Raw genomic sequence first — 27,772 nt, 5'->3', positions numbered from 1 at the left:
TCGGTTCTTATTAGATGTCAACTGAACTGATCATGACCTCAAATGTTGGAACATCAACTCCCCACTTTGCTCAGGCCGGTATTACACTATCAAGTTTGTCAAATCTCTTTGTCCAATATCTTTGTCAAAGGTATTTGATGGTGTAATAGGGAACTTTGTCAAATGTTGTCCAATATTTGATCAAATCTAGGGACTCGCTGTAGATTTGATCAAAGAAGTCGCTTGCCTTCTGCTCACTGAAATCTGTTTGCAATGCGAATTTTGTCAGACGTAGATCCCCTATGAAAAAGCTGGCATACTATGCTTACTTTCATTCCATAATGTCATATGGGATTATTTTTTGGGTTAATTCATCAAGCCAAGCTAAAGTTTTCCGGGCACAAAAACGTGCAGTAAGAGTTATATGTGGTGTGAACAAGAACATCCTGCAGAAGCCTGTTTAGGGAACTAGGTATACTAACTACTGCTTCCCAATATATTTATTCCGTAATGAAATTTGTCATTAAAAATATATCACTTTTTCAAACCAACAGCTCAATTCACGGAATCAATACTAGAAATAAGAATAATCTTCACAAGGATTTAAAGTCACTTAGTCTTGTACAAAAAGGTGTGCACAATTCAGGAACACACATTTTTAATAACTTGCCAGCAGCCATAAAAAGCTTAACAACCAATGAAATTCAGTTGAAGAGAAGCCTAAAAGATTTATTGGTGGCCAACTCTTTCTCCATTGATGAATTTCTCAGTACAACCAACTGATTTGTGTGTATAAAGTACAAACTTCTGCACCATTTCAGTGCAGCGATGTGTTCATTGTAAATAATTATTATAGTAGTTGTGTTACATGTTTATTACCTTATAAGTAAATAAACTACTTTAAATTCAGTGCATAGTGTTTGTAAAATGACTTGCATATAGTGTTCATCAAAAAATGCGTATCATTCTACTTGGGACCTGTGGAATGGTACATTAGCTTATTTGTTTGAGTTGTAAATATTTGTCATGTATTGTTTTCCGACATGTTCCACATCCTGGAGGACCACCTCACTACGGATCAATTGGAATGAAAGTTAATCTAATCTAGTGACGTGTTACCACATGGAGCGCTAGCATCGCTACGTTCTGTCGTCTGTAGTGCTTTATAAACATTGCCAGTAAATACAATTGGTGTGTGCCGACAACTACAAAACTAATAGAGATGTATGAAGCTGATCCGCTTTACAACGTGAGGCACGCTGAATACAAAAATAGATTACAAAGATTGGAGACCTGACCTGACCCAACCTAACCCTCTTCTGTAATGTGTTACAGTGAGCCTGTCTTCTGCAGATGTAGCAGTTCTTAAGTGAATATTGTTTGTGATACGAAGATACACTACATTGAGCACATACAGAAATGTATGCTCATCCATTCTTAAGTAATTTATGTACGACTTGACGACCGCCACTATAAGCTCACGTAACAAGTTTTGTTGAACGCTTTAATTGTGTCGTCGTAAAACCCACGGCTTCACCCAGGTATGTTTCCTTTTTTTCCCGCTTCTCTTCCGCATGTGCACACACTGCAATTATGGTACATGCAACTGCTGCGGTTAATAACAAGTTGTCAGCCATCTTGAAAATATGATGCCAGTGTAATACCCCTCCTAGCGCTACGTCAAAGATCTTTGTCAAATATATTTGACGGAATATTTGATCACAGCTTTGATCAAATCTTTGACAAAGAAATTTGATAGTGTAATACCGGCCTTAGCACAATACCGAGCGGAGAATAAAGCAACGTCACAAAAGTCATGGGCCTTCCTAACACCATGTCAGCCCTCCTTTTGACCGGTGTATTGCAATAACTACGTAGCACGGAGCCAACTCGTTTGGTAGCCCCCTGCAGAAATATTGATGGTCTCGATGCTGGATGGGAGAATGCATAGCAGGGTCTGGGAAGAGGCGTCGTGGAAAACCATCACCTAAACCACGACCCAACCAAAAGGGTTGAAGGCTTCAATCTCAACAGGAAACACTGGTCCGCTCTAAACAGGTTCCGCACGGGAGCTGGACGATGCAGACAGCAAACAACCAAATGGGCCTATACAGACGATTCGCGTTGTGACTGGCGAGGTACAAACAATGGACCATCTTGTTGGTAACATTCATGGTTTCAGAGACTGTTCTGTTAACGGACAACGGCAGGAAATGGCTCCATAATCTTAATGTTACTGTGTAATTGTCTTCAATTTCGTGATTTTTGTTCCATTTAATGTAATAATGTAGTTTTTTCCAAACGTTCATTGTGATTTATATTAATCTCATCTGTTCTTTGTGAAATGTATCTGGCAGATCGAACGAGAAATTGAGCCATACCTGACTAACCGTCCATAACCACTTAAGTGTTACTTCTGCAACATTTTGTGCACAAAATCACCTCTATTGTGTCCCATAAATTTTCGATGGGATTCATCTAGGGCGATCCGGGTGACCAAATCATTTGCTCGTCTTGTCCAGGATATTTGTCTGACCAATCTAACAATTATGGTGAGGTGACTAGACATTGCTGTTTGCGAACGTGAAGTCTATGAATGGCAGCAAGTAGTCCAAGTAGCCATTCCAGTCAATGATCGGTTGAGTTGCACAAGAGGATCCAGTCCATTCCAAGTGAACAGCCCACACCTTCCTTCGTGGAGCTACCACTAGTTTGAACAGTACTTGTTGACAACCGGGCTCCACGGTTTCGTGATGTGTGTTACACTAAACCTACCGTCATCTCTTACTAACTGAAATTCGGACTACTCTGACCAGGCCACTGTGTTCTAGTCGCGTAGGGTCCGACCGATACGGTCACGAGCCCTGGAGACGCGCTGCAGGCGATGTGCTGCTATGCTCCGATCCACGAACGATAACGGTTTGCTCAAGTCTAAGAACGGACGGGGACTGCATTGTTGAAGATTCTCAGCGACAGTTGCGGTACGCGCATGCGGGTGCATTCCACTTCAAGCAGCGTATATCCTGCAAATTCTGTCTCACTTATGCAGATTTTGTCACCAGAACTAGCGATGACAACTCGCAACAAGTGTAATCTAAATTCACTGTACAACTCGCCGCGATCACGTTTAATGCTCGCATTAGCTGCGGCACAAAGGGGATACTGAATGCCCATTGGCTGTATAAGTATACTTGACGTAGGTGCGAACAAGTCTTAACTCGACAGCCATCGTAACTACAATTATAGCGAAGGTACTCTGCGTCGGTCGTGTGTTGTCATAGCTCAATACGCCGAATTTCGCTGCACTGCTTTAACGGATACGTTCTCCGTACATTTCTGTGGTTATTTCACGCAGTGTTGCTTGTCTGTTAGCACTGGCAAATCTAGGAAAATGCTGCTGCACTGTCCTAACGTGAAGGCAGTCGTCCATTGCGTTGTCCATGGTGAGGTAATGCCTGGAATTTGGTGTTCTTGGCACACTCTTGACACTGTGGATCTCAAAATATTGAATTTCCTCGAGTTTAGCGAAATGGGATGACCCTCACATGAATCATTTGAGCACAGGTGACAGCTTCTCCAATGCACTGACGCGTTATACCACGTGTACGCGATGCTATCGTAATCTGAGTGCATATTGCTACCTCATGATGGTCGTCACCTCTTTAGTACCAAAATTAGGGAATTGGGGATAGGTTATGAACTTTCGTCCTTTGCAGCCATTAGCTCGAAAAAATTCTGGTAGTACAATGCGTTTCTTTACTTGATCCAGTGTTTTGTTAGTACCACCGAGTACTTACGTAAAAGATTAGTAACAATCCACGCCAAGTATACATCTTTTCACTATCAATTTAAGACAGTCCGAACACTTACGATTTCTACTGAAATATCAATTTTGTACGGATAATATACCTGCACAACCCCAGGAAGTTCAGGAAAGTCCTGGTGAACAAACATGTGGCCATGTAACACCACTAGTATATGTGCATGTAGAACTACTCCGTATGACACGAAGCCACTAATTAGGTTAAGGTGGTAAAATTTGAACCTAACTCGGCATGAACAATGAGATGACAGCTCAGTGGAGTGCTGGCCTTGTTGCTACGCGCGTTTCCTTCGTCCTGATCTCAAAATATGGTGAGGTAGAGAGTACTTTAACCACTCTGTCTTGTGTCCTTCCCATCATTTGCACACAAGACACTGAACATGCACGTTCGATCACTTCTATCAGTACTGTCACTATTTGTAACTAAGGGAACTTTCAGAGTGTTTTTGTAGCTTACAAGTGCGCAGCGTCGAAGTTATAAGCGCCCTTACGCATATTAAAAGAAACTAATGTGGATAAAATTACAGTCGCAAGTTGAGGAGGAAACCTATGAAATGACCCCCACCTCACTCGCAGTGACACAATCACTTGCTCACAGGTCTTTATGTAGAAGGGTGAACTTATGAAAACATGTGATCACACTAAGAACATCCCGAAAAAATTTAGTTATCAAGTTGGCCACATCACGAAACCGTAAAGTCCTAATAACCACAGTCGCTTCAGCGTTACTTAAAGGGCAAATCTGCCGCTGACCTCTGGTCTGAAAATAAAATACATTCCAGGAAAATGTGGCGCAGTGATATGTACGCAACAAGCACGCTGCTTTATCAGAAGCGCTGACGTTCAGCTCTGCGGCGAGCAAGCAGGGCCGGCTCCTAACAGCAAAGTGTCGGCAGTCCGCCTGGGCCGTTTATCGCAGCCAGACCAATTGCCCGGCCGCAATCTGTGGTGCGCAGAGAGCGAGCAGCGCCTCGTGCTACCCACCGCTACACATTCCTCGCCGCTCGGGCGAGCGTTTCACTTCCTGCCTTCCCGCCCCTCAGCCCTTCCCCTTCCTTGACCGCCCGCCCGCCCCCCCCCCCCCCCCCCCCGCACGCTGGCAGACACTTGTTCCTCCTATGGGTGTGCAGGCAATGAACCGCTACTCCACGGGCTGCCGGGCTCCCCTGACGCGCGTGCGCACTCTAGCGTCACGCTGCTAATTACGGCGGTGAAGCCTCTTAAATAATGCAAACGAATCTGACCACTTGTGCTTGAGTAATAAGCTGCTGCGATCGGAGTGTCGTTTTAGGACGATTGGCACGCCATTTTAAATCACAAAAATAAATATCACGTATTGTACGAGGGCAGTTCAATAAGTAATGCAACACATTTTTTTTCTCGGCCAATTTTGGTTGAAAAAACCGGAAATTTCTTGCGGAATATTTTCAAACATTCCCGCTTCGTCTCGTATAGTTTCATTGACTTCCGACAGGTGGCAGCGCTGTACGGAGCTGTTAAAATGGCATCCGTAACGGATGTGCGTTGCAAACAACGGGCAGTGATCGAGTTTCTTTTGGCGGAAAACCAGGGCATCTCAGATATTCATAGGCGCTTGCAGAATGTCTACGGTGATCTGGCAGTGGACAAAAGCACGGTGAGTCGTTGGGCAAAGCGTGTGTCATCATCGCCGCAAGGTCAAGCAAGACTGATCTCCCGCGTGCGGGCCGGCCGTGCACAGCTGTGACTCCTGCAATGGCGGAGCGTGCGAACACACTCGTTCGAGATGATTGACGGATCACCATCAAACAACTCAGTGCTCAACTTGACATATCTGTTGGTAGTGCTGTCACAATTGTTCACCAGTTGGGATATTCAAAGGTTTGTTCCCACTGGGTCCCTCGTTGTCTAACCGAACACCATAAAGAGCAAAGGAGAACCATCTGTGCGGAATTGCTTGCTCGTCATGTGGCTGAGGGTGACAATTTCTTGTCAAAGATTGTTACAGGCGATGAAACATGGGTTCATCACTTCGAACCTGAAACAAAACGGCAATCAATGGAGTGGCGCCACACCCACTCCCCTACCAAGAAAAAGTTTAAAGCCATACCCTCAGCCGGTAAAGTCATGGTTACAGTCTTCTGGGGCGCTGAAGGGGTTATTCTGTTCGATGTCCTTCCCCATGGTCAAACGATCAACTCTGAAGTGTATTGTGCTACTCTTCAGAAATTGAAGAAACGACTTCAGCGTGTTCGTAGGCACAAAAATCTGAACGAACTTCTTCTTCATGACAACGCAAGACCTCACTCAAGTCTTCGCACCCGAGAGGAGCTCACAAAACTTCAGTGGACTGTTCTTCCTCATGCACCCTACAGTCCCGATCTCGCACCGTCGGATTTCCATATGTTTGGCCCAATGAAGGACGCAATCCGTGGGATGCACTACGCGGATGATGAAGTTATTGATGGCTCCGACATCGACCAGTGGAATGGTACCGTGCAGGCATACAGGCCCTCATTTCAAGGTGGCGTAAGGCCGTAGCATTGAATGGAGATTACGTTGAAAAATAGTGTTGTGTAGCTAAAAGATTGGAGAATAACCTGGTGTATTTCAATGCTGAATAAAACAACCCCTGTTTCAGAAAAAAATGTGTTGCATTACTTATTGAACTGCCCTCGTACATAGAAAGACGAATAGAAATACTATTCCATTACACTATCGGCAATGTCTCATTGCAAACAAATACCGTGAAATACCTTGGAGTAAACTTCTGCAGCGACCTGAAGTGGACCACGCTTAAGCAACGGCAGGAAAAGCAGATCCACACATTGTGGGATAATGTGAAAAAATTGGTCGACGAAGGTAGTAGCTAACGGACTACTTGTTCGATCGATTCTGCAGTTCTGCTCATCAGTTTATGACTCACCAGGTTGGCTTAATAGCAAAGGAAATTGAAAGACGGGCTCGTTCCGTTACTCCGGTGGTACAAGCTACAACAGATGCGTTGTCTATCGCGGAGCAATTAACCGTTGCAGTCCCGACAGTACGCTCCAGGAGAGGTCAGGCAATGTCACTTCCACGTAGGCCGACTTCTGGCAAAAGGAGCACACCGAGAAAATTTAAAGCTCATACTGTGGTTGAGCTATCTTTCTTTCCACGCAGAACTCGTCGATTTATAAGGGGAAGGAAGGGGTAATTGTAGTAGAAGTAACTTCCGCCACACACCACAAGGTTGTTTGCGGAGTATAAATGTAGAGGTATGGGAGGAGCACTTACTATACAGATAAATTTTCTATACTGGGATGAGTAAACGCTTTTCTAGCGGAGTACAATTTCTACTTCTCACTTTAGATATCTACCCTACCAGTGGTCTACTTTATCCACCTTATCAGCTACCCAATGACACTCAAATTCTGATTGAGGTAGTGAAAAGCTGATTTTTAAAAATCCAGTAGTGACAAAGATCTGTTTTTCGTGGGAGGGGCACTTTAGTTACCATTTCAATCTGTGTGCAAGGACACTAGAATGACCATCTCACGTGTTAATCTGTTTTTATGGTAGTATCAAATGCTCTGAAATTGCTTGTAATGAGGTTGAAGTATGGAAGATGGAGTACGAATGTCTAACTCCAAGTGGAACCACAATTTTAATTTGTGGATCTCAGAGTTTTTTCCCGATTTGAATCTTTTTGCACTGGAGTTTTGTATATAGCCGCCTTTAGTTCTACACCTGCATTTTACAAGTATTCTGTAACTAAGCCGTATCATAGCATGTGAGCTACACAGTACGACATAGGACTGTTACGTGCAGTTACACAACAGCGAAACCGGAGTGCGAAAGAATGTGAACGAAGTATTTTTGAGTTAGCTTAGGTAATGCTTACAATAAAGCTATGGATTTTGCTTTTTAGGTGGGTAGCAGACTCAGTTTGGATGATAGGAGTGCTCAACATCATGGTTATCAGTGCCCTGACGAAAGGTCAGCATCAGCATGCCATTCTCATGGCGGTGTGGGGACGACGGTTGCCCCAATTGCAGAGTAGTTTATAATGCATCAAGTCCGCCCCCCCTCCCCACCACATTAGAGATGAGGCCAGACAGCTAAAATTTCAGAATAGGCGTAGCATTGTTGAAGTCGGTGCGGATGGTGAGCAGATCTCCAGCCAAACAAAAGGTTGTGCTAATGGCAATACGTATGAAACGTAGTCAGAATATGCCGAACATGAAGCAGCACACCAGAAACTTCAGATTGGCGGATCCTCTAGCCCGAGGAGAAAACCGCGTGTTAACGGGTTATGTCATGCGCACAATCTTTTGAGCAGCACTTCCAAACTGCTGTGAGGTTGGCATGAATTGCGCCGTGCCTGTGTGGTCTATTTGAAAGACCGCAGTTTGTTTTCCGGCACCACCAAACACTGTTTTCCATTGACGCTTGATTCGTCTGACACATGAGATGACGGTATGCAAGGCGACGGCACATCGACGTACAACGCCATCCCCACATGCTTCTTTGGTTGCTTTGTCGGCCATGTCGCTTCCCTGTATCATGTGTCTAGGTACCCCAACAAGACAACCTCCGTACCACGGTCGTGGAGCTGCAGTAAGCCACGAGATGAATCAACTGGTCTTACAAATTTGGTTGACCGCTTGTAGCGCAATGAGCGAGTGAACAGACGAGAAACCTTGTGTGACGTGTGTCAGTCCATAGAGCCATTGTAATGCCAGGAAATCCGCGTAAATTTGGGAATTGCTCAAGAAAGCGCATTTGAAAACCATATCAGAGAAAACAAGAATTGTGAGCACCCTCTTGCTGGGAGCCATCCGTACAAGCAACGACAGAACTGTGATACGTATTTAAGTCTTAAACAGTTGTAGTAACGTCTGGAATGCAAGTTTTCTGAATCAGGCGTAAAATCACTTTGGGGTTCTGCAACGCCAAGGTGGCGGCCGGCCGCGGTGCCCGTGCGGTTCTAGGCGCTGCACTCCGGAACCGCGGGACTGCTACGGTCGCAGGTTCGAATCCTACCCCGGGCATGGATGTGTGTGATGTCCTTAGGTTAGTTAGGTTTAAGTAGTTCTAAGTTCTAGGGGACTGATGACCTAAGATGTTTAGTCCCATAGTGCTCAGAGCCGCCAAGGTGGCAGTTTTCTCCACCCTTGGGTGATGTGTCCAGGTCCGTTAGGCAGTAGGTAGCACATATCCCAAATGACTGTCGCACGAGGCAGATTCCTGAATAGCCGCTCAAAATTGGGATGGACCGCCGCACTAAACACCGATGACTGAGGCAACGCTGACATTTTCACAGCTTGTCGAGCCAAAAGGGAGCGCTGCTCAATTTGGATTCTTGGTTCACCATCCTCTGCACGCAGACTGAACTGGGCTTGCGCGATAGGCTCCAGTCAGTCTCCGCATGTTCTCATGGTGGGCAGCGCGTAATATCAGGTAGGAAATAGGGGCTTATTCATAAACCACGGTGTCGCCATCTAGCCGTAATCTAAAATGCCCTATGAAACTAATTAAGGGCCAATACAGAAGTAGCAAATACCAGACGTTACATAGCTTTGAAAGCCTTTTTAGTTTCACTACTGAATATGCTTCCCTTACCACTCCCAGGTTTCCTTTTCTCGTCATGAACCTCTCACTTGCTGCTCCATACAGGGCAGCGTCTGGAGCAGTCTATACATTTCGTAGGAAGTGTGTAAGTCGCCTTATTTGTGAGCGGGGCACTTCCACACGTAACCCTCCCTTCATATGTCAGTGGCGTGACCAAATAATTCACATTTGAAGTATCGCGCTGGTTGGTAACAAACTGTCAAACCTTAAAATGAATTACGCCTGCAAGACTATGTACAGGTAATTATAGAGTGTTGAATGTTAGAATAAATATTGCTGTTTTTTTCCAATGTGCCATTGACTCTGCCCAAATTTTTCCACAGCGTCCATCTGCATTATGTCTGAGCAGGTACCCTTTTCTGTACACAAAGTCTTGCATCCCAGAAGATTAGATACTCGGTCTGACGCGACATTACGAAGTGGTCTGTTTTCAAGGACCCAGCCATACACTGCAAGGTCTTGTGAACGTAGGAAGAGGGGAGCTTCCAGAAGGTTCCCTCTACTCCTTCGATTACAAAGGAATCATCAGCATCAGCTGTACAGGCGGTGAAGCCAAGATCCCGTTCTTCGTAATATACAATGTTCCACCGCCGCGCCTCTCGATGGTCCCTGAGGTATACGCAGAGTTTTAGGCAGGTGATGTAGCGCTGGTTCGTATCCGGTTTGGAAATACGGTATCGTCATTCCCGTACCCAGCCGCTCCTGACGGGGCGCTCTGGGGAAAAGCAGTCGTCCCTCTCCTTAAGCTGTGGGACATTCTTTCTCAGGGCCCTATGCTAAGGCCTTTTTGGCTTCGCAAAACGTTCCGCTCGGCACTAAAGGTCCCTACCATAAAACAGTCCCTGGGAGAGCTCCGTTTCGAGTAGTCCGAAAAACTAGGCTACTAAACTGAGTCTACAACAGTAGCCAGACAGCGGCATATGTTAACCACGAAGAAGCCTCAGACGTACAATGTTTCTACAATTATTTTAAAGCTTCTAAATGTTTCGTATTTATTATTGGGTGCGTAGATTTGTCAGACTTGAGACGACAAATTTTCAGCTCGCGGGACGTCACGATTGCTAAGCTTCGAGCAAACACTATAATCCGGCAGCGTCGAGACTTAATAACTCTCAGATCCGTAACTGACTTAAGTAGAACCTATCAGCGCACACTGGAGTACAGCTGCTAAAACCATGCAAAAACTGAGTGCTTACCACTATGGTTATTTACTAGACTTTCTGTACTGTAGGTGGTGGTGGTGCGCCCTTTCCACCCAATGACTGAAGATTGGGCTCTAAATTAATCAAGGTGGGATTTTCAGTCTGGTGTATATGTTTCTGTTTTAAATGTTCATTTAACTATTCGAAGACACGAATATCCTCAGTGACATTTTTTGAACTGAATCTAACAGTACACCTTTCGTTTTATCGCCTCATACAGAACACTAACGGAATTATAGTTGGAAGTTGTTGGAAGATAAGGATGCCTATTACTTTCTGCACGCGGCCAAAAGTTTATTAGCTCAAGTAGATAATCTTCCTGCTTTAACTCTCCACTGTTACCATTCTACCCAGTTTCTTTTCATTGCTGTTGTCGGGCACCGGGTGAAACACTGAACCTATCAAGACTGGCCAGTTTTCCAGTACTATGTACCGAGATTTGCAGAATGTGACGCGGTTTGGATCAAGAGCTGTTACAGAAAAGAAACCGGCTATGTTAGTCCGTCTCATTCATATGAATTACTGACAGTGACCTCGGCATGGTCATGGAACCCCTATACCTATGTGCTACGATCTACCTCCTGCGATTACGTCTTAAACTGATCAACTACACACGAGGTTAGTTTGAGCAGTTGCCAGCGGGCTAGTGCGCATGCGCAGAGCTGAATTGGCGTATTAGTAGTGCCTTCTCCCGCTTCTGGCTACTTGAGGCGTGGCTGTCTGCCGTATGAGCAGAAGCAGAAAGTAGCCAGATGCTACCCGGAAAATTTTTTCCGGCGCGCCCAAGCTGCCAGATTCGCGCATGCGCAGAGCGAGCTGAGTTATGGTGGGGCGTCCTCCACGTGACCCGTGTGCATGTTTCGTGATATTGCTTGTCTCTTCGTTTACAGCTCTCACGTCAAATGAAAACAAAACATTTCTGTGGCCCGGAGCCATGACGTGAATTAATATACATTCTCATAAACATGAAAGACCAAAGTAAGTTAGTGGATTCAATTTTCTGATTTTATATTATTTCCACGTTATTAGTAATCAGCCATTAATGTCTTAATGAAGCTATTTCTGTCAGTTCGTAGAGAAATTTGCTTCTATTAATTTTTCCCGCTGAGACAGTTTACTTTAAACTAAGTGTTTCATTCCGCACTATTGGCTACTTTCAACTTCGTTCAATTTGAAGTGTAAATTTTCATTTTATGGGACGAACGACATACGATAATGAAGGACCAAACATGAGAATACAGTACTGGACCTCCAAGAAAATTAATATCACAAAAAACCACACATAAAAGCTGAATATCAGGTACTTCAGAGTGCATCTGGACAAAGATGTGCAGTTAGAGCGGAATGAAGCATTTTAATAGTGTTTACGAAATTCCGACGCTGCTGGAGTAGTCTCTGATGTCCTGTTCCTTATATGACACTAAGATCTCTTAATGCTATATACGTACGAACATACGTAAACATTGACTAAGCTGACTAAGTAGGCAAGTTTGGTCAGTAGTTTTGAACTAAATATTTTGTGTCAAATATATTGACAGCTGTAGCAGACTTTAACAAATATGCCTTCTGTGAAACTTTTCCGATCACAAGGCACTTGTCTAGTAGTTCCTCTAGGCCTGAATTCATTTCTCAATTTGTGTTTACATCTTAAATTTATAGAATGCCCTATGCTGAATTGTAGACTGGCAGCATACCGTGTTTTATTGTTTGAACTCCCCACATGGCTTTATTCCTAGAGTAGAATATAAACTGTCAGTTTTACAGTTTCTTTGCCCCTCAGAAAACTTAATTTTTACACATTCTGAAATAGCCATGAAATTTATCGTCCTTTATTCTGGTGTACAGTACACAAGAAACGTATTTGCAAGACATTTATATTCCATCTTACTAGCTTTTTGCAGTGCTGTGTAGAAGTAAACCTGATTGGAAATGCTACATATTATTGCAGAGTACGAATTAGAAGAAAAAATCTGTCGAAGTCACTACATAGCAAAATGTTATGGTGCTTTGAGCTGTGGAGTCTAGTTTTGAAATGCCAAGAACTGCAAACTTTTCGCATTCCTTATCTGGGTAGAATTGATGAAACAATTGCTCAGGGTACAACTCCCTTGGTCCTCTAAACAACATGGACACGTTATGCCTCGCCACGCACGAAATTCCACACGGAAGTGAGACGAAAAGCGTATGAGCAGAGCAAGCATCAAACACGGGCTGCCTACGTCATCGTAGCTGCGCATGTGCAGTACAGCCTGTCTGGCAAGTGTTCAAACGAACCTATGGCCACTTTACATTGTGATGGCGGACCCACGAAGGACACCTGTCAACAGCTAGAGAGTAATTATGGAGAGCTGCAAAGCAGTATCTTCAGTAAATACGAAACATGACACCAACTGAGTAACCAATTTTACACATGCGCAGGTTTTCAGGCGCTGAGATTCTCAGTTTCCAAATTAGACTACGACGTAAACTCCGGAAACGTGTGCGTGTTGCGAAAAACTTACAAGCTTCATTGAGGTCGTTCTATGATGTTATACCGAATTGTGTGTGACGCTGGTGTGATGACACATGAAATTTGCCAGGAAGACTGAATACCGATCTGTGTGAAACCACCGTAAGCATTTAGGCCATCCTAAAAAGCAACCACGATCGACCTTCATAGTTGGCAATCTTTCCTCCTTTCGCATATGAACACTAATCAGAGATGTTTGCACAGGTTATGGGGAATAATACTGTATTCTTTGGGAGTATCAGACACCACCAGCAAATTAGTTCTCACAGCGGCTGTTCAGATCCCGATACCTTAAGAGAAAATGCTACTTCATTTGCTTCATCAGCACTGATAAAAGGCTATATGGTACTTTACTGTCCGATTACTCTCGGTGATGCAGTCTAGATTATTAACAAGCAGACTAAAAATTCTCCTGGATGGAGTAGTCTCGTATCACGCTACGTGAGTAGACATGCGATAACTAAGCAGGTCGTGTCTTACAACCGAACAGTGCACTGGAAGAATATGCTCAGTCGCAGCGGACTGAAAACAGACACCACTGAGCTCTGAAGGAAGTTTTTCCTACTAGCGTATGTGCTCTCAACATTTACAAAGCCAATGAGATACATCGGCATTTTTAATCCTGACGCCACTTATTCGAGGAGTACCAGCTGGCTGAATTCCAGCCACAGTGGACCATTAGAGCTATCCTTCAGGCCATGTCAGATCTGGTTTGGTTTGTGGGTCAAGGATAGACGCGAGACACCGCTCTACGTAGAAGCGCTGCGCTACACTGCATTCGGTCCACAGCTACTCGTTCACTTTTCACGTAAGATCTTACTGCGTACTCTTACCACACTGTCACCGCCACAGAAACATGACGCTAAATCTGAATCCCTTTCTCAAAACATGGGCATCTGCCACAGCACAGAAAATTTATAAATCTTCAACGCCCGTGGAGAAATTGAAGCCTAAGTGCACAGCTACAGTATGTCGTAAAGAAAGTGCTTTACTCATCAAATCACGTAACAGTTTTTACTGTTTCCGGTATACCAGATTCTCTAAACATTGACGTTTTGTTTACTTTCTGTAGTTTACCCGTCATTCCATTCTTTTTTTCCTCCATAAACTTACGTGGCCTTGAAATGGAATTACCCACATTTCAACGACACGCTGGGAACTTCGCTCTGCCGCCTCTGTGTTAGCAGCACACCAGTGTCAGAACTGTACACCTGGTCGCTTATAACCACGCTGTTGTGGGGCCCCTAACTTATTTTCGAGCAACGTTTCGTATTCATTGAGCTTAGCACTATTTCTGTATTTGATATGGTGCGACCCATGGCTAGAGCGACATCTTCCTGCAGCCAGTTATTGTTAGCGATTCTTTGCGTACATTTGCAGTAAGTGGTTATTAGGCTCTCGCGTAAGTCATCTTCAAACTACTAAATTATATCGATAACCGAAGGGAAACTAACTTTTGTTTCACATTAACAGTGATTACATTTCAGGTAACAAATGAGCTCTTGAAGTTTTCCTTACTGCCATCGTTTCACCCGATCTTTGTGTTTGACACATTAAATGCGAAGGCGAAAATTTACGCCCGCGAAACTACAAGTGTCGCTCGTATTTTCTGAATGTCCGCTGCTACAGTTTGACAATGTCACAAATATTATTCTAGCTTCCCTGTGGTCTCATTCAAGGGGGAATCGGCGTCACACTCAGACCTGTTAAACGTTACTTGCTTTGATGCTTTTCTGCTATTACCGTATCGAGTTATTTCCTATGAGCATCATATGGGCACCGTGCAGAGTTAACATTGCTCCTCTTTTCCCCGCGCCAGTTATATCTAGTTGACATTTCGCTAATCTGTGTGCTTCAACTCTTCGCCTGTTACGTTTAGGCCTCCTTTACTACGCTACTCTTGGAATTGTTCTAATACCTTACTTTAGGTACACATATGTAGCCACTCTAGGCTCACATACCTCGAATAAGTTTTCGTACGGATGACTTGCCACCTCTACGCCGAGTAATCCATGCTACACTATCTTTCCTGTAGTTTTTAACTTTTTCCCTTCATGTGTCAAAGGTTGCATCACTTTAGTTCTCTGGGAAGATCCGCTGGCATAACCTTTTAAGAGAACCAGATCGAAATTATTACACGTTTTGGGTGCGATGATTCAATCCGAGTGCTACATGATTGGTACTACTATACATTGTCCCGAGCCGGCTTTTAATAAGAGGCTGTCAACTGAAATCTAGCATACAGCGTCTTTTGTAGATCTACACACAACTTCGATTTGTCGGGAATATGTTGAGGAGACAACCGACGCCAAGCAGTGGTAACGTATTCCTGAGTCCAAGCATTAGTAACCCTCATAAAGTCGCTCTTGACGGAGACTTCAATGGATTATGTTCCGGCCAAAGAGAGAAAACGCGGGGACGAGATGGAGTAAATTCATCAACCCTCAATCATGTTTTCGGAAGTCAAAACATAGGCATGGTACACTATAGTGCGTAATCTTCCGTAAAATGAATTCACATGGTTACGTTAAGTCCAAGATGTGAAAATTCTGTGCCGGTGTATAATAAGGGTACAAACGACCAACATAATATTTTTTATGTATTACGCTAAGGTATGTCCGTAATTTTCTCCCTTATGTGCCTGCAGTTACAAGTTGCACAAGCGTTAGGCAAGATTTAGAAAGAAATCTAGCAATACCCAATCTTACTAGTTCGCACACATACTACTTCGCTTTGAAAGCCACAGACCTTCCGGAAATATGGTGCAGAATAGTGCAGCGTGGCACTGTAAGAAGCGCTAAACGTGCCACACCTCTTCCATGTATGCTCCATATGTTTGATTCAGTCAGTATTACAACCCATCTGTACAACGGAAACCGTCCGCTCCTCAGAGAACCTAATTGGAAATTGGAAGACGGTTGCCATTCCCTAAGTTTGGTTAGTGTTTCCAGGAGAAGCAATGTATTGGATGCTTCTTACTATCGATATTGCTTTTTTCAAGCCGGATAAGCAGATTTAAGAGATTCGGCCATGTTCGGAAGTCATTCAGCCTAGCTCCATATTAGAACATGGCATGTAAGGAAGCGGTTCTAAGGATCGTTCTACAACTAATTACAGTGGCTGACAGTAGCAGGGTACTTCATATTAGAGGTTATTCAGGAACAAGAAACATCGAACAAAGTAACAACGTTTACTTCCTACTCTAAACACCCGCATACCGATATGTTGCTGAGGTTCCACTGTTTTAGATAATGCCGCTGTGATTGTAAGTTCACGTCCATGTTTTCAGAACAGTAGAACACCTGTAGGCAGCCACAGCTGAGCGCGCAATGTACACAAGCCGTGTGGACCAAGCCGGACGGGTGCCGTGTTGGCACCGCGCCTATCTTACGTACACCGAGAAATCTTCCACGCTAACAACCAAGGTTACAGTCTTTCTTTCCAAGAAAGAAATCTCTACCACCAGTTTGTGTGTGTTGGGGGTCTAAGGACGTTCAACGGCGAGCTTATCAGCGCCCTTACACTCATGAAAAACTAATGTGGATAAAATTTCAGGAACTGTTGTACACACACACAGGGAGGAGAAAAATCTATAAAACGGCAGCCAGGCACTCCATGTAACTCCCGATGAGCTACACGCCTGAAGACAACTAAGGAAGGGCGGAAAGTGCTACGCTCGGTATTACAACAGGTATAGAGTCATACAAGAGCTGAAAGAAAGGTACAGGGAAATTTAACTGAAAAGAAATATGAATAAGCCAGTCACACTCAACATATTAAGAACATCTCCCTAAAACTTTCGGAGACAAATTATGAAACTGTAGAAACCTCACTACATTCGTTTGAACGTCACTTGAAGTAGAGGGCAGCTAGCCGCTGCCCTCTTGTTCGAAAATACAGCCTACCAAAATTTGGCGCACAGTGATCTGAACGCCACAAGCACCACACACAGGAGGGTCCTCTCGCCGGAGCAAGATGCCACGAGTCATAGGACTGGCCTATACGAAGACGAGCGAGGGGGACTTCAACCGTTCTTCGTGGCTGAAAGGCAGTACGCCAGGCCCTCGTAGTTGGCTTTTACTAAACGCAGCTAACCTGTCACTTCTAGATGTCTGCAACACCGCACAAACGTGAGCAGTTACAGCTTGTGTGTAACAGCAAGATACATGACTGTGCTGCTACTGCGTGTACATGAGGGTGCAGACGTCACCAACCTGAAGGTCGGCTTTAACATGGCATGTCAATTGGTCGTGCTGTACTTCTTGCCTTTCAGAAGCCAGTATTCGATCTCCGAAAATTTTATTTTTACTTCTGGCAGTCACTGCTAGTGTGTAACTAGTTCTTAACAGAAGTTGTGCCCCTCCTAAGATTCGTCTGAGATGTGCCGATACTGGGATTGCAATTCACAGAAACAACAAATACACTGCATTACAGAGCCATTACACCCGTTTGTACAGATGCATGCGTGAATCTTGAACAATCTTGACACGACCACGGAAGACTTACCAAAGCCTCGGCAATTTATTTTGCTCCGGGTGGAAGCTTACTGAGGCGATTAGAGGATGTTGTGTGTACACCAATCTTATACTAACAGCAAGGGAACGGGAAAAACTACCACAATTTAGGAAATAGTGATTTTCTTCGTCTGGCATACCTGATTCCTGCAGTAATGAGATTCGTCTTGCGCACAACATTTATCCGCTTTAGCAGTTAAGGTCGCTTGTGTATGCATTAATTACACGCACTTAAACTGTTTAGGCGAAGTAAAGCGATTATTAATAATTGAGCTGAACATTTTAGTTTTAACACGTTCAATGTTTCACTGATTAGAAACATAATTTAAACCCGATTTTCTACTCCGTGACTATCTCTAAGCAGCATATGCCACTACAAAAACAGAACTGTCTTCTATCCATTCCTGTGATCAGTGCATAAATAACAGACGAATCCACGATACGGACTACACCGACCTTCGCTACCGAACTTCCAAAACCGGAGACTTCGAGATCAATACTATGATCGACGACCTCATTCTGTCTGAAGTGACAGAATACCCAGCAATCTTACAAATTTCGAGATAGATACACTCTGTACTCTTTCTGTACAAATTATTTTCACCCATCTCAGTTAACCGTATGTCACCTGTATTTTGGTGGGCTTTCGTATCTTTTAATACACACTACGAATGTATCCAATGAGTCACTTAACTGCTTATTGCTCATGTCCCTGTAAACTCAGGTTCCAAAGATGGTAGCAGTACTAAAATTTACCAGTCCGTGAGTCTTCAATATACCCAGCTGCAATACGAAAAGTAATGTTTTCAAGCGTACGCTCATTTTCCATGACACTAAGAATTTTAGCTGACAACCCGAACGTTTGTTGCAGCGTAGTAGAGCTTTAATAGGCGTACCTAGAGTCGGTACGCAATTACCCTGCATCCTTCGAACTGATAACCTGTCAGCTGCAGGGGGCCTACAGTTTGACGTGAACTCAGAACCAAGGTGCAACTGTTTTTCATGTGAACAGGGGAACAGTGGAAAGAACGAGATCGAATGCCAGACATTTACTCTGCAGTATGGCAAAGAATTGGAGCCGCCGAAGAAAGACATTAAATTTCGTGTAAGGAAAATTTTACTTTCCTAATCTTGCTTCGGATAATGGCATTTTATAACCAATTTTTCCAAAATATCCCACCACGCAGTGGCATAATGTGAGTTAATTTTTTTTAACAGAGGCGCTATTTCTTCAGTAAGCAAGTTACTTTCTCTGAAGAGAGAACGTGCTAGCAGATCCTTATCGTCCAGACAGAACTTACCGCCTTCCTAGACGTCCTCCAACCGACCAGGCAAGCTAGGTCTTTCCTCTGAGAACTCAAAAATTAAGATTTACATAACTTTAAATCGCTAATGCAAGAACCGACGGTAGCAATTCAACGTCAAAGTTATTTACCATACTGCAGACGACACTAATCACTCCAGAAGATTTCTCTTTGGCAGCATCCGAATAACAATACAATAGTTTTGTTATGTTTATTGGGATGTCCAGTGACATTTGATTTAAAGAGCTATAGATCGCGACGTGATGAGAATACCGTTATCTATTTGGCAGTATCACCACATTGAAGGCAGACGCTCTAACCTACACATACTTTATTACAAGGTACGCACTACCGGTAGCGTACTTTAAGAAATGATTCGCGTAGAGAATGCTGTGAACATAGGAGCACTGCGAGGAAGTAATTTTGTATATCTAGACATCAAGAACAAAAGCTGTGACACGGGCTTTCCTGCTTTTAACGCTGCGTGCTCGGAGATGCGTTCACATTATGTTTCCTATGAATCACGTCTTACTGTGTGGCCTACTTCAATGATAATAGCAAATGTAAAGCACGCCGTGTAAATGCAGCTAACAGTCCTGTAGCACTGTAGGACAAATCTGGCGAAACTTCATGCACCTTTTAATAATTCAAGTCGACCTGTAGGTATTTTGCACTAAACTGCACACCGAAAACATCCAAGTTGGCTCACACAAGCCAATGAAACGCAAATCCGTACTTGACTAAGCACTGTAGAGACCTAATCACGTAGTACACTACTGCCCTTCATTTAGGAACTGCCTAAAGCAGTGATTCTCTGCTAATTAAAAGATACCTAACATTTTTCTGCAGATTAGAAGTAACGCTTTGATGAAAACGTCTTGTACGCCTGAAGAGTATGCTACCATCTAAGTTGTTGATGCGAATATTCCCTTCTCGAATGATGGGTTTTTAATTACACAAGTTTCGCTCGTATTTCATTTTCAGCGGGTACATCCTCTTCTATGTTTAATACCTCAGTTAATGAAGGGGTAAGTGAATAACAAATCCCAAATCTCTGACTTCGCTTCAAGTCGATGCTGGTATATTTTCTACTGTAATTTTGTTTGTTGACAAAATCGCTGCTTCGTACAACGTGATTGTGTCAACAGAAATTACAAGTAAATCACCGTCTCAAACGAAATGCTTTTTCCGAGAGTATTTGACAGTCGCTGGTCTTTACTTCAGAGAAATACGCTGTTTGGCGTCTACGTCAAACTGTAGAATCACGGGCTGGTCTGTCAACTCCCAGGACGCAGGTATGTTGTGTAGCATTTTGCACGCTTCGCATTGACGGAAACGTTACTTTTAAGCTGTTTAATGGGGGACGTTAGTCAAATTCCGTTTTTGAGTAGTATTGCAGACAGCTTGCAATTAAACGCCGAATGTAAAGACGGAATCAGTGTGGAAAACAAAAGGGTTAACTCTCCCTTATTATCCTGGAATTGCGTCAGTAAATCACATAAATGTAACGTTTACACATTTTTAACTATTCCGCTCATACACCAGACAATTTGTGCTGCCTTCCCAGCATCCTCTGCTACACGACACGCAATGTCAACAAGCAAGTCGCTGGCAGCCGTCGAGTTGATGCCTTGAGCAGCAGCTGGAGAAGGCATGACTGAAATATACAGACATAAGCAGAAACTGCGTTTGACGAACACTCTGGCCGTGACCTCTGCAGCTCACACACACACACACACACACACACACACACACACACACACACACACACACAGCATCGAAGCAAAGCAATGCGAGCGCAGCGTCTGCCCCGATACGCGTTGCCGCCTCACGGTCCGTTATCACCACAGCGAGGCGTCACTGATGGCCGATAACAAGACCGACTCACACTTATTTCACCACTGCGTGTCTAGCCTAGTTGCCAAATCATGCTCTGCCAGACCTTTGCGGCGAGCCCTTAGAGATTAAACCGTTGTTCAGTGCTGTTCTACCGAAGCACATTTACTGTCTCATTACTACGCAGACTATGTTCTGAACTTTGTAAAATCAAGTCGTCTAGCGTGCGACTTAAAAGTCGATTGTTAACTGTCCGCTACTGAACCAATTTCATTTTTCTCATTCTGTCTTCTGATTTGCTGACATCCCAAGTCTCTGTATTGATTTATACCCGTCAATCCGAACGTTAAACTGCTGTACACACCCCAGTACGATTGTGTGCCTTACAGTATTTTCCCTCTATTCCTTGAAATTTTAAGTTCATTGTTCAGTGGTTATCTATGGTAGGCAATGAAAACCTAAAGTCCATTCATTAAATTTTGCAGATGAACAACGTTTTTTAAAAATAAACCGACGCAGAAAGTTGCTGTGTGTGTGTGTGTGTGTGTGTGCGCGCGCGTGTGTAAAACGTCTAGTAGAAGCCTAGTTATTGGCAGATTAGAAAAACGTATGCACTTTCAATTCTCTGGTTATGGCGTTATCAGTTACAGAGATTACGAACCTTTACAGACAGCTGCAGTTAAGATGTTTTGATTGCCTACCATCCCTATAAAATGCATCAAATTCGTTCTGGGTTAACAAAGGGCTATTATTTTTCACCTTAAACTTTACCACACTCAAAGGACATTACATAAGGCGGTCTGCGACAGGGAGACAGTTATGGCGGAAATACGGAAGCGTCCGATCCCGCCCGTCTGCTTTGACCCATGACTTCACAAATATGGTGGAAACGACCATAAGCCACGATTCCAATATGGCGCATATGAAGTCGGTACGTACACATGACGAGGACGAAAATACATCGAAAAACATACACACTTTCCACAAAAACCCTAATGACACTAACGGGGCAAGCGCGGGAAATGGGGTGTTTTTAGGTGGGGGGCAAACTAAATACAAACAAATTTAGACACCCACCCCCATACAAAACCACACTAAATGACGAAAAAACCGACATCACCAAACTCCCCAAATATCACTAAACAATATCTTCTGGAATCGGACATTTCCTTGATCTATATAGCTCAACAGCACCTCCCGATCCCATAAACTAGGATCAAACTTCCCTTGACCCATATAGCTCAAAAACATCTCCCGATACCAATATCAACATAAACGAAAACCCTGAACATACCACCAGAGAGCACAACAAACCACAACATCAAACGCCACACAAACCAAACTCCGCGCCGTCATGACGTCACACGACAACACCCTTACGTCACGGGTCAAAGCCGACGCGTGGGATCTGACGCTTCTGTCGACCCGTTATGGCAACAGGTATACGAACAGGTATACGGTTTATAGCACTACACACACACACACACACACACACACACACACACACACACACACAGAGAGAGAGAGAGAGAGAGAGAGAGAGAGAGAGAGAGAGAGAGAGAGAGAGAGATCAATATATCCTACCAAACTTTACTGGTTACCTCCAGTGTCAGTGGCGAACCTAAATTCGCGGAGGCAATAAAAAATAAGTAAAATACATTTAATGTGTCAAAACTAAGCCCTCTGTTCAGTAAGCAATGCCAAGAAACAGAAGACAATCCTCTGCAGAAAACAACGCAGTTTATTCCTCTATGGTATTTTGGAAAATCAATTTATTGGCTATCAATATCTCGCCAACCACTGCCCCCACATCCTCCCACCACTAAAGGTGGTAACAACAGGAAGGTATATTAAAGACATTTTAACTGTTTTTCTGTATGTATGAACGCCTGGGGACTAGAAAGATATGATCTAAAAGCGTTGCAAGATATTAAACATGAAGCAAAAGTAGCAGAAAACTGAAGTACTTTATTGTTCCACAATCACGGTTCCCAAATGTAGCCGGTATAGCCACAACTAACGTGAACTGCACTCCACATGTACGCTGTATTCATGGTGTATCATGCACACGAGAGTGGTAATTACACTGAAAATAGGTTAGTGAAGGATAAGGCAACGAATCAAAGTGCAGCTTACATTATTTTCAGTTAAATACCGTACTGAAAAAGGAAACGGAACTAGTTCTGCATGTATTACTATTATTAGACAATTACAGGAAATAGAGCTTAGTTTTGACATTAACACGCTCAGCATACGATCTATTTTACAGCAACTATTTCCTGGCATTATGTCTGTTCGTAATTGTGCCCTGTTATGGTAACTCTGATGGTAGGTTTATGCCAGGCACGATACTTTCTAAGCAGAGGCAATCCAATCATATTAAGTAGTCGCTAACGACTATTTATGCAAATACCTTAGAATACATTCAAAATTAGAATACAGCTCGGTACAATATGATCCTGGAACTATTTGAGAGGACAATCTGCTAATAGGTTATATCATTTTTGTAAACTGTACCAAAGAAGACACCGATTAGCCCAATTTCTAACGTGTCAGCCAGCATTAACTATATTTATAGAAAGCACGTTACAAAATTTATGTTTGCATATTTTAAGACGTGACAGTGAAATAGCTGCGGATTATTCATTTGCTACCAAACTAGCTACGTACGGAACCCACCAGTTCTTTTTAAATCAAATAACCACATGAAAAGTACTGTAACGACTACTTTGGAGGATAATTAACTGAAAAGCAGCTAATAACACTTTGCCTCTTTAATACTATTTAGCTGCAACATCGGAACGTCACTTTAATATGTAAACAAATCGACTACACAGATTAACGAGTAGAGACTTAAATACGACGAACAGATCACTATTAGTATCATGTCCATGAGCCAAGAATTCTTAAGCACAAGTCGTGTTTATAAAATTTGAAGTCTAATTCTAGTGACAGAACAGGCGGTTCGTCTTTTTAAATCGTGCGGCGGTACCACTAGTACAACGGCAAACACTCACTCCGGGCAGAGTACATCTAGAACAATTCCGTACCTATCTCGAGCAAAAGAAATTTCGATACGCGGACGGAGTACTTTTTTAGAAGCAACTAATATTGTCCAAATGCCCGCAACGAGCAGCGCAAATACACCGCGCGGCCCAGTCTGCCCACCAAGGCAGCAGTCACGTTGGCAGCACTGCGGCAAGATGGCACCTGATTTCACAACGTGGAGCTGTTGCCGGGCGAAGCAGCATGGGTGCGCCGTTATCAACATGAGACGCCGTCTGGCACTATCTAATGATGCTTGTTATCAGTTGCGCTACACGCTCAATATTTTTTTATCGCGACAGTCAACGTAGCAGAGGGGGACTACGAACGTATTTAATAAGGGAAATGAGTGGGAGAAAGCAAAATCAGAAGACAGTAACTACGTATTTCGCAAGGCCTGTAGTACAGTCTTAAGTAACATTGTCAGCCATCTTAAAATGAAGTTTAATAAAACTTGTGACGGTATTGTAGGGCAGTTCTATCGTATCTTCTACACAGAAGTTCGAACCTAACTTTTACATGATCCGTCGAAAACTATTACAGTGTAATGCGTCATAGTACAGAAACTTAAAAGTTTGTGTCGCTTGCGTATCGGCAGCGCTAGTCACCTACTTTGCCCTCGTCAGTAGAGAGTAACGAAGTATAGCGTGCAAAAAGCCGCGCCGCAGACTCACCTCTTTGCCCGAGCACCCTCTTCCGCTGCACGGCAGAGGGGGACTGCAGCCGGCGCAACCGATTCCCGCCGCGGCCGGTGCCTCTGGCTGCGTTGTCAGAGGGCGCCACACGACGGCCTGGAGGAGTGGTGCGCATGGCGGAGAGGGCGCTGGGAGTCGAGCTGTCGCTGAGGTGTCCTTGAGCTGCGCTGCAAACCCTGTCGCGACTCACGGTGGACTGATGGCCCGGACACCGTCTGCCGACGAGAAGCACCCCGTGCGTTCACGCGTGGCGCGAGATCCGGCGGTTCGCCGAACTGGCGACGCCAGCGACACCACCCCGTACCGGGAACCGGCGAATCGCGTCCCGACACCTGTTGCGCAGCTCCGCCTTCGCTAACTACCTCCACCACAGGCGAGATTTGTTACTGCCGCAGGGATTCCGGACTCCAAGCCGAGCGAACAGTCTTGACCCCTTATTTTTATTACCCTGCCAAAATTCAAGCACAAACTTTTATGAAATATGTCATAAACTACACTATCAAAGCTTTTACAAAACGCCTTTTATAAAAGACGTTCGACAAAGTTTTTTTCAGCGTAATAAAGGCCTTAATTCCCTGATCACCATTCACAATTTACACAATAATTTTACGTAAATTCATTCTTTAAATTTTGCCGTCACTTTACGACCTCTCAATAAAACATTTTATGCATTGTTTAAATAATTTCAAATAAGCCTTAAACACATTTCGCCACATCCAGCCCTCTAGTCGAAACACCAACTTATTTTATAACTCACGAATATAAATGAATATGCAATGAAACTAGTTGGATAATTAAAGGAGCTACTCATGCTGATAGAATCAGAAATTTGTGTATCTGTGGAGGATTTCATAGTTATGGCACTATTTACGTAAAATTAACTAAACTGTTAATAACATTTTGTATACTACTTTAACTTGAAAAGTGATCTGCTCATATGATTGCTGGTATCACCCGCTTTCAGTTAGTGTCTCCTAAGTGTAAATAACGTAATGGGCTTAATTGTTACAATTTTTATAAAAAATAATACAAGAAATGGTAATAATTTTTTAATTGTTGTAGTTACAAACATCGTTCAATTTTCAATCAGCTTGTCTCATTGAGAAGGTTCCAAAGCTGCCATTAGTTTTTTCCTAGCATGCGTGTAAGGCATTTTACGCATCTTCCGTGATATTATGCTAAGTGGCAATATTTCAAGCGGCAGGACTCCTCCATCTTAGCTCATCCCAAGGCGCGACCACGCTGCCGGAACGCGCACGTGGTCGCCTCTTTCCGCCCGGGGAAAACCCAGCCACCCCTCTCTCCAGCGCCTCGTCCACTGCAGCTCGGCTGGCGACAGTCCAAAGGGCAGTAACTGCCAACTGTTGGTCGCCCAACAAACATTCGCACCGGCCTACAGCCGTCCCGTCGGAATCAAATCTCTCTGCGTAACGTCACATCTGGCGACACTTCAATGCACTGATGACACTTTAACGCTTTAAGCGTACGGAGCCGAGGGTTCCATACAATTTAATTATGTAAAATATCCATCCCGGGAATCGAGATTTTCGACGATTTTTGCCTGTTATCGATATCGGTACTGGCAGATAAACAAAATACAGGACATAAATGGCTGTATCATTTGATTACATTAACGTAGATTAAATTTTTTGTACTGACAAGGCGCCGTATGCATCAGTATGTGACATAAATTTCGATTCTATAGAGTCAGCGCAGAACAATATGGCGGGTAGACGAGCAATCAACAGGGCACCCGTGGGGAAAGCGCTACACGTGGGGGTTGCGGGCAACCGCTGCAGGGGAAACGCCGAGCCCTGGAGCGAGAGTGTTGTTCTAAATTGAAGCCTGCCCTCACATTTTCCGCACGACGACCGTTCAAAAAGGTGCCACTTCTGCTTACGTTAGTATCTAAAAAGAATTCCGCTGAAAATGCAACAAAAGTAGCCATTTATTTTCGCCAGGTTTGTTCAACATTTGTAACTTTTACAGAAGCGTTATGAGTGGCGAATTACGAGTAAAACGTACACGTTTCTCTTGTAACCATGTTAAAATCTGCTTCTTTCGCCAAAACACAGCAGAATTTACACTTTGTCACCTCACTAACATGTTGTGCAGCCATAATTGCGAGAAAATTCTCAAACAGTGGTTTATTATGTTTTTTAAGTGAGGAACTGAGGAAGAAAGGCCACATCCTCGGTAGAAAAATAAACGTGTAATGTCTTCACTTACGTTGTTCCAAAACACTCGGCATTTCTCGCTTAACTAGCTATGGATAGCCCTTAAAAATTATATTCTTTCACAGAAAAAGCCTGTAGTCAGCGGAATAACACGATGGATAATGAAGTTTTGCTTAGTAACCATACGGCAAAATACTCTCCTCTTTGCGTGTTATCCTTCATCAACATCTCATTGCGATATCTCAAACCATTTTTGAACTACGAGGAATGTTGCGGATATTTCATTCTGGCTTTATCGCTGGCGCGGCGCGATAGCAAATGAGTGTGCTACATCAGATCAGTTTTCTCGCAATCCATGACAGATAGAGTCCTCCAGCGAAGTCTAAAGAAAAATTCAATATTTTAGCTAAATTTCATACGCAGCAACATATTATGTAATATGTGCACCAACCGCAAAATCATAGTGACACCAATATTTGATTGCAAACTTTTTCGAATTTCGCGCAGCCTACCACAATAACTGTGACCATTACCGAAAGCATGGGCACATCACCATTAAGCTGATATACTGTATAAAGCTATAAGCAAAGCAAAAATGATTTTTTGTATCAAATAGTTTCCATAAAATCGTTTGAGAAACATTGCAGGGTGTGCGCATCGAGTCTGTCATTGCTGACCGGCCGAAAGAGAGCAAAAGCACTGTCGGTTTCTCCTTCCCAACAAACGAATACGCTCGCCCTGCCCTTTGAACTGCACATCGACCATAGTAACCTGCTTCGAATCTACGTCTTCCCCTTCCTGAGAAAAAGGGACCGTAACAGGCAGTCGGGTAAAATGACAAGAAAATATTTTTTCCGTGTGCTATAACTACAAATTAACAATGTTCGGAGTTTTACCATTAATTTTAGTGTAAAAGCTTGCTTCTTGCCAAATTTCATGATTCTAGGTCAACGGGAAGTACCCTATAGGTTTTGATGACTGAATTCGCAACATAAGTGCCATAAACGGCCGTATCTTTTGACTGCACTGACTTTGAAGCTTGAATGTTTTACCCCGCAAAAGAACTGTAGACCTTAGTATGTGACATCAATTCATG

The 27,772-nt window shown here is 43.6% G+C and overlaps 1 protein-coding gene across 1 annotated transcript in view; it reads right to left on the bottom strand.

The window, feature by feature from the left end:
- Positions 1-24,676, bottom strand: part of LOC124595980 — a 48,077-nt gene extending 23,401 nt beyond the window's left edge. Inside the window, exon 1 of the mRNA XM_047134924.1 lies at positions 24,479-24,676. Within this exon, the coding sequence (XP_046990880.1) occupies positions 24,479-24,614 (136 nt within the window). The 5' untranslated portion in view covers positions 24,615-24,676. The remainder of the gene's footprint in view (positions 1-24,478) is intronic.
- Positions 24,677-27,772: the final 3,096 nt, after the last annotated feature.

The sequence above is a fragment of the Schistocerca americana genome, chromosome 2, assembly GCF_021461395.2.
Source record: "Schistocerca americana isolate TAMUIC-IGC-003095 chromosome 2, iqSchAmer2.1, whole genome shotgun sequence".
Classification (NCBI taxonomy): Eukaryota; Metazoa; Arthropoda; class Insecta; order Orthoptera; family Acrididae; genus Schistocerca; species Schistocerca americana.
This window is presented reverse-complemented; position numbering and strand designations above follow the sequence as displayed.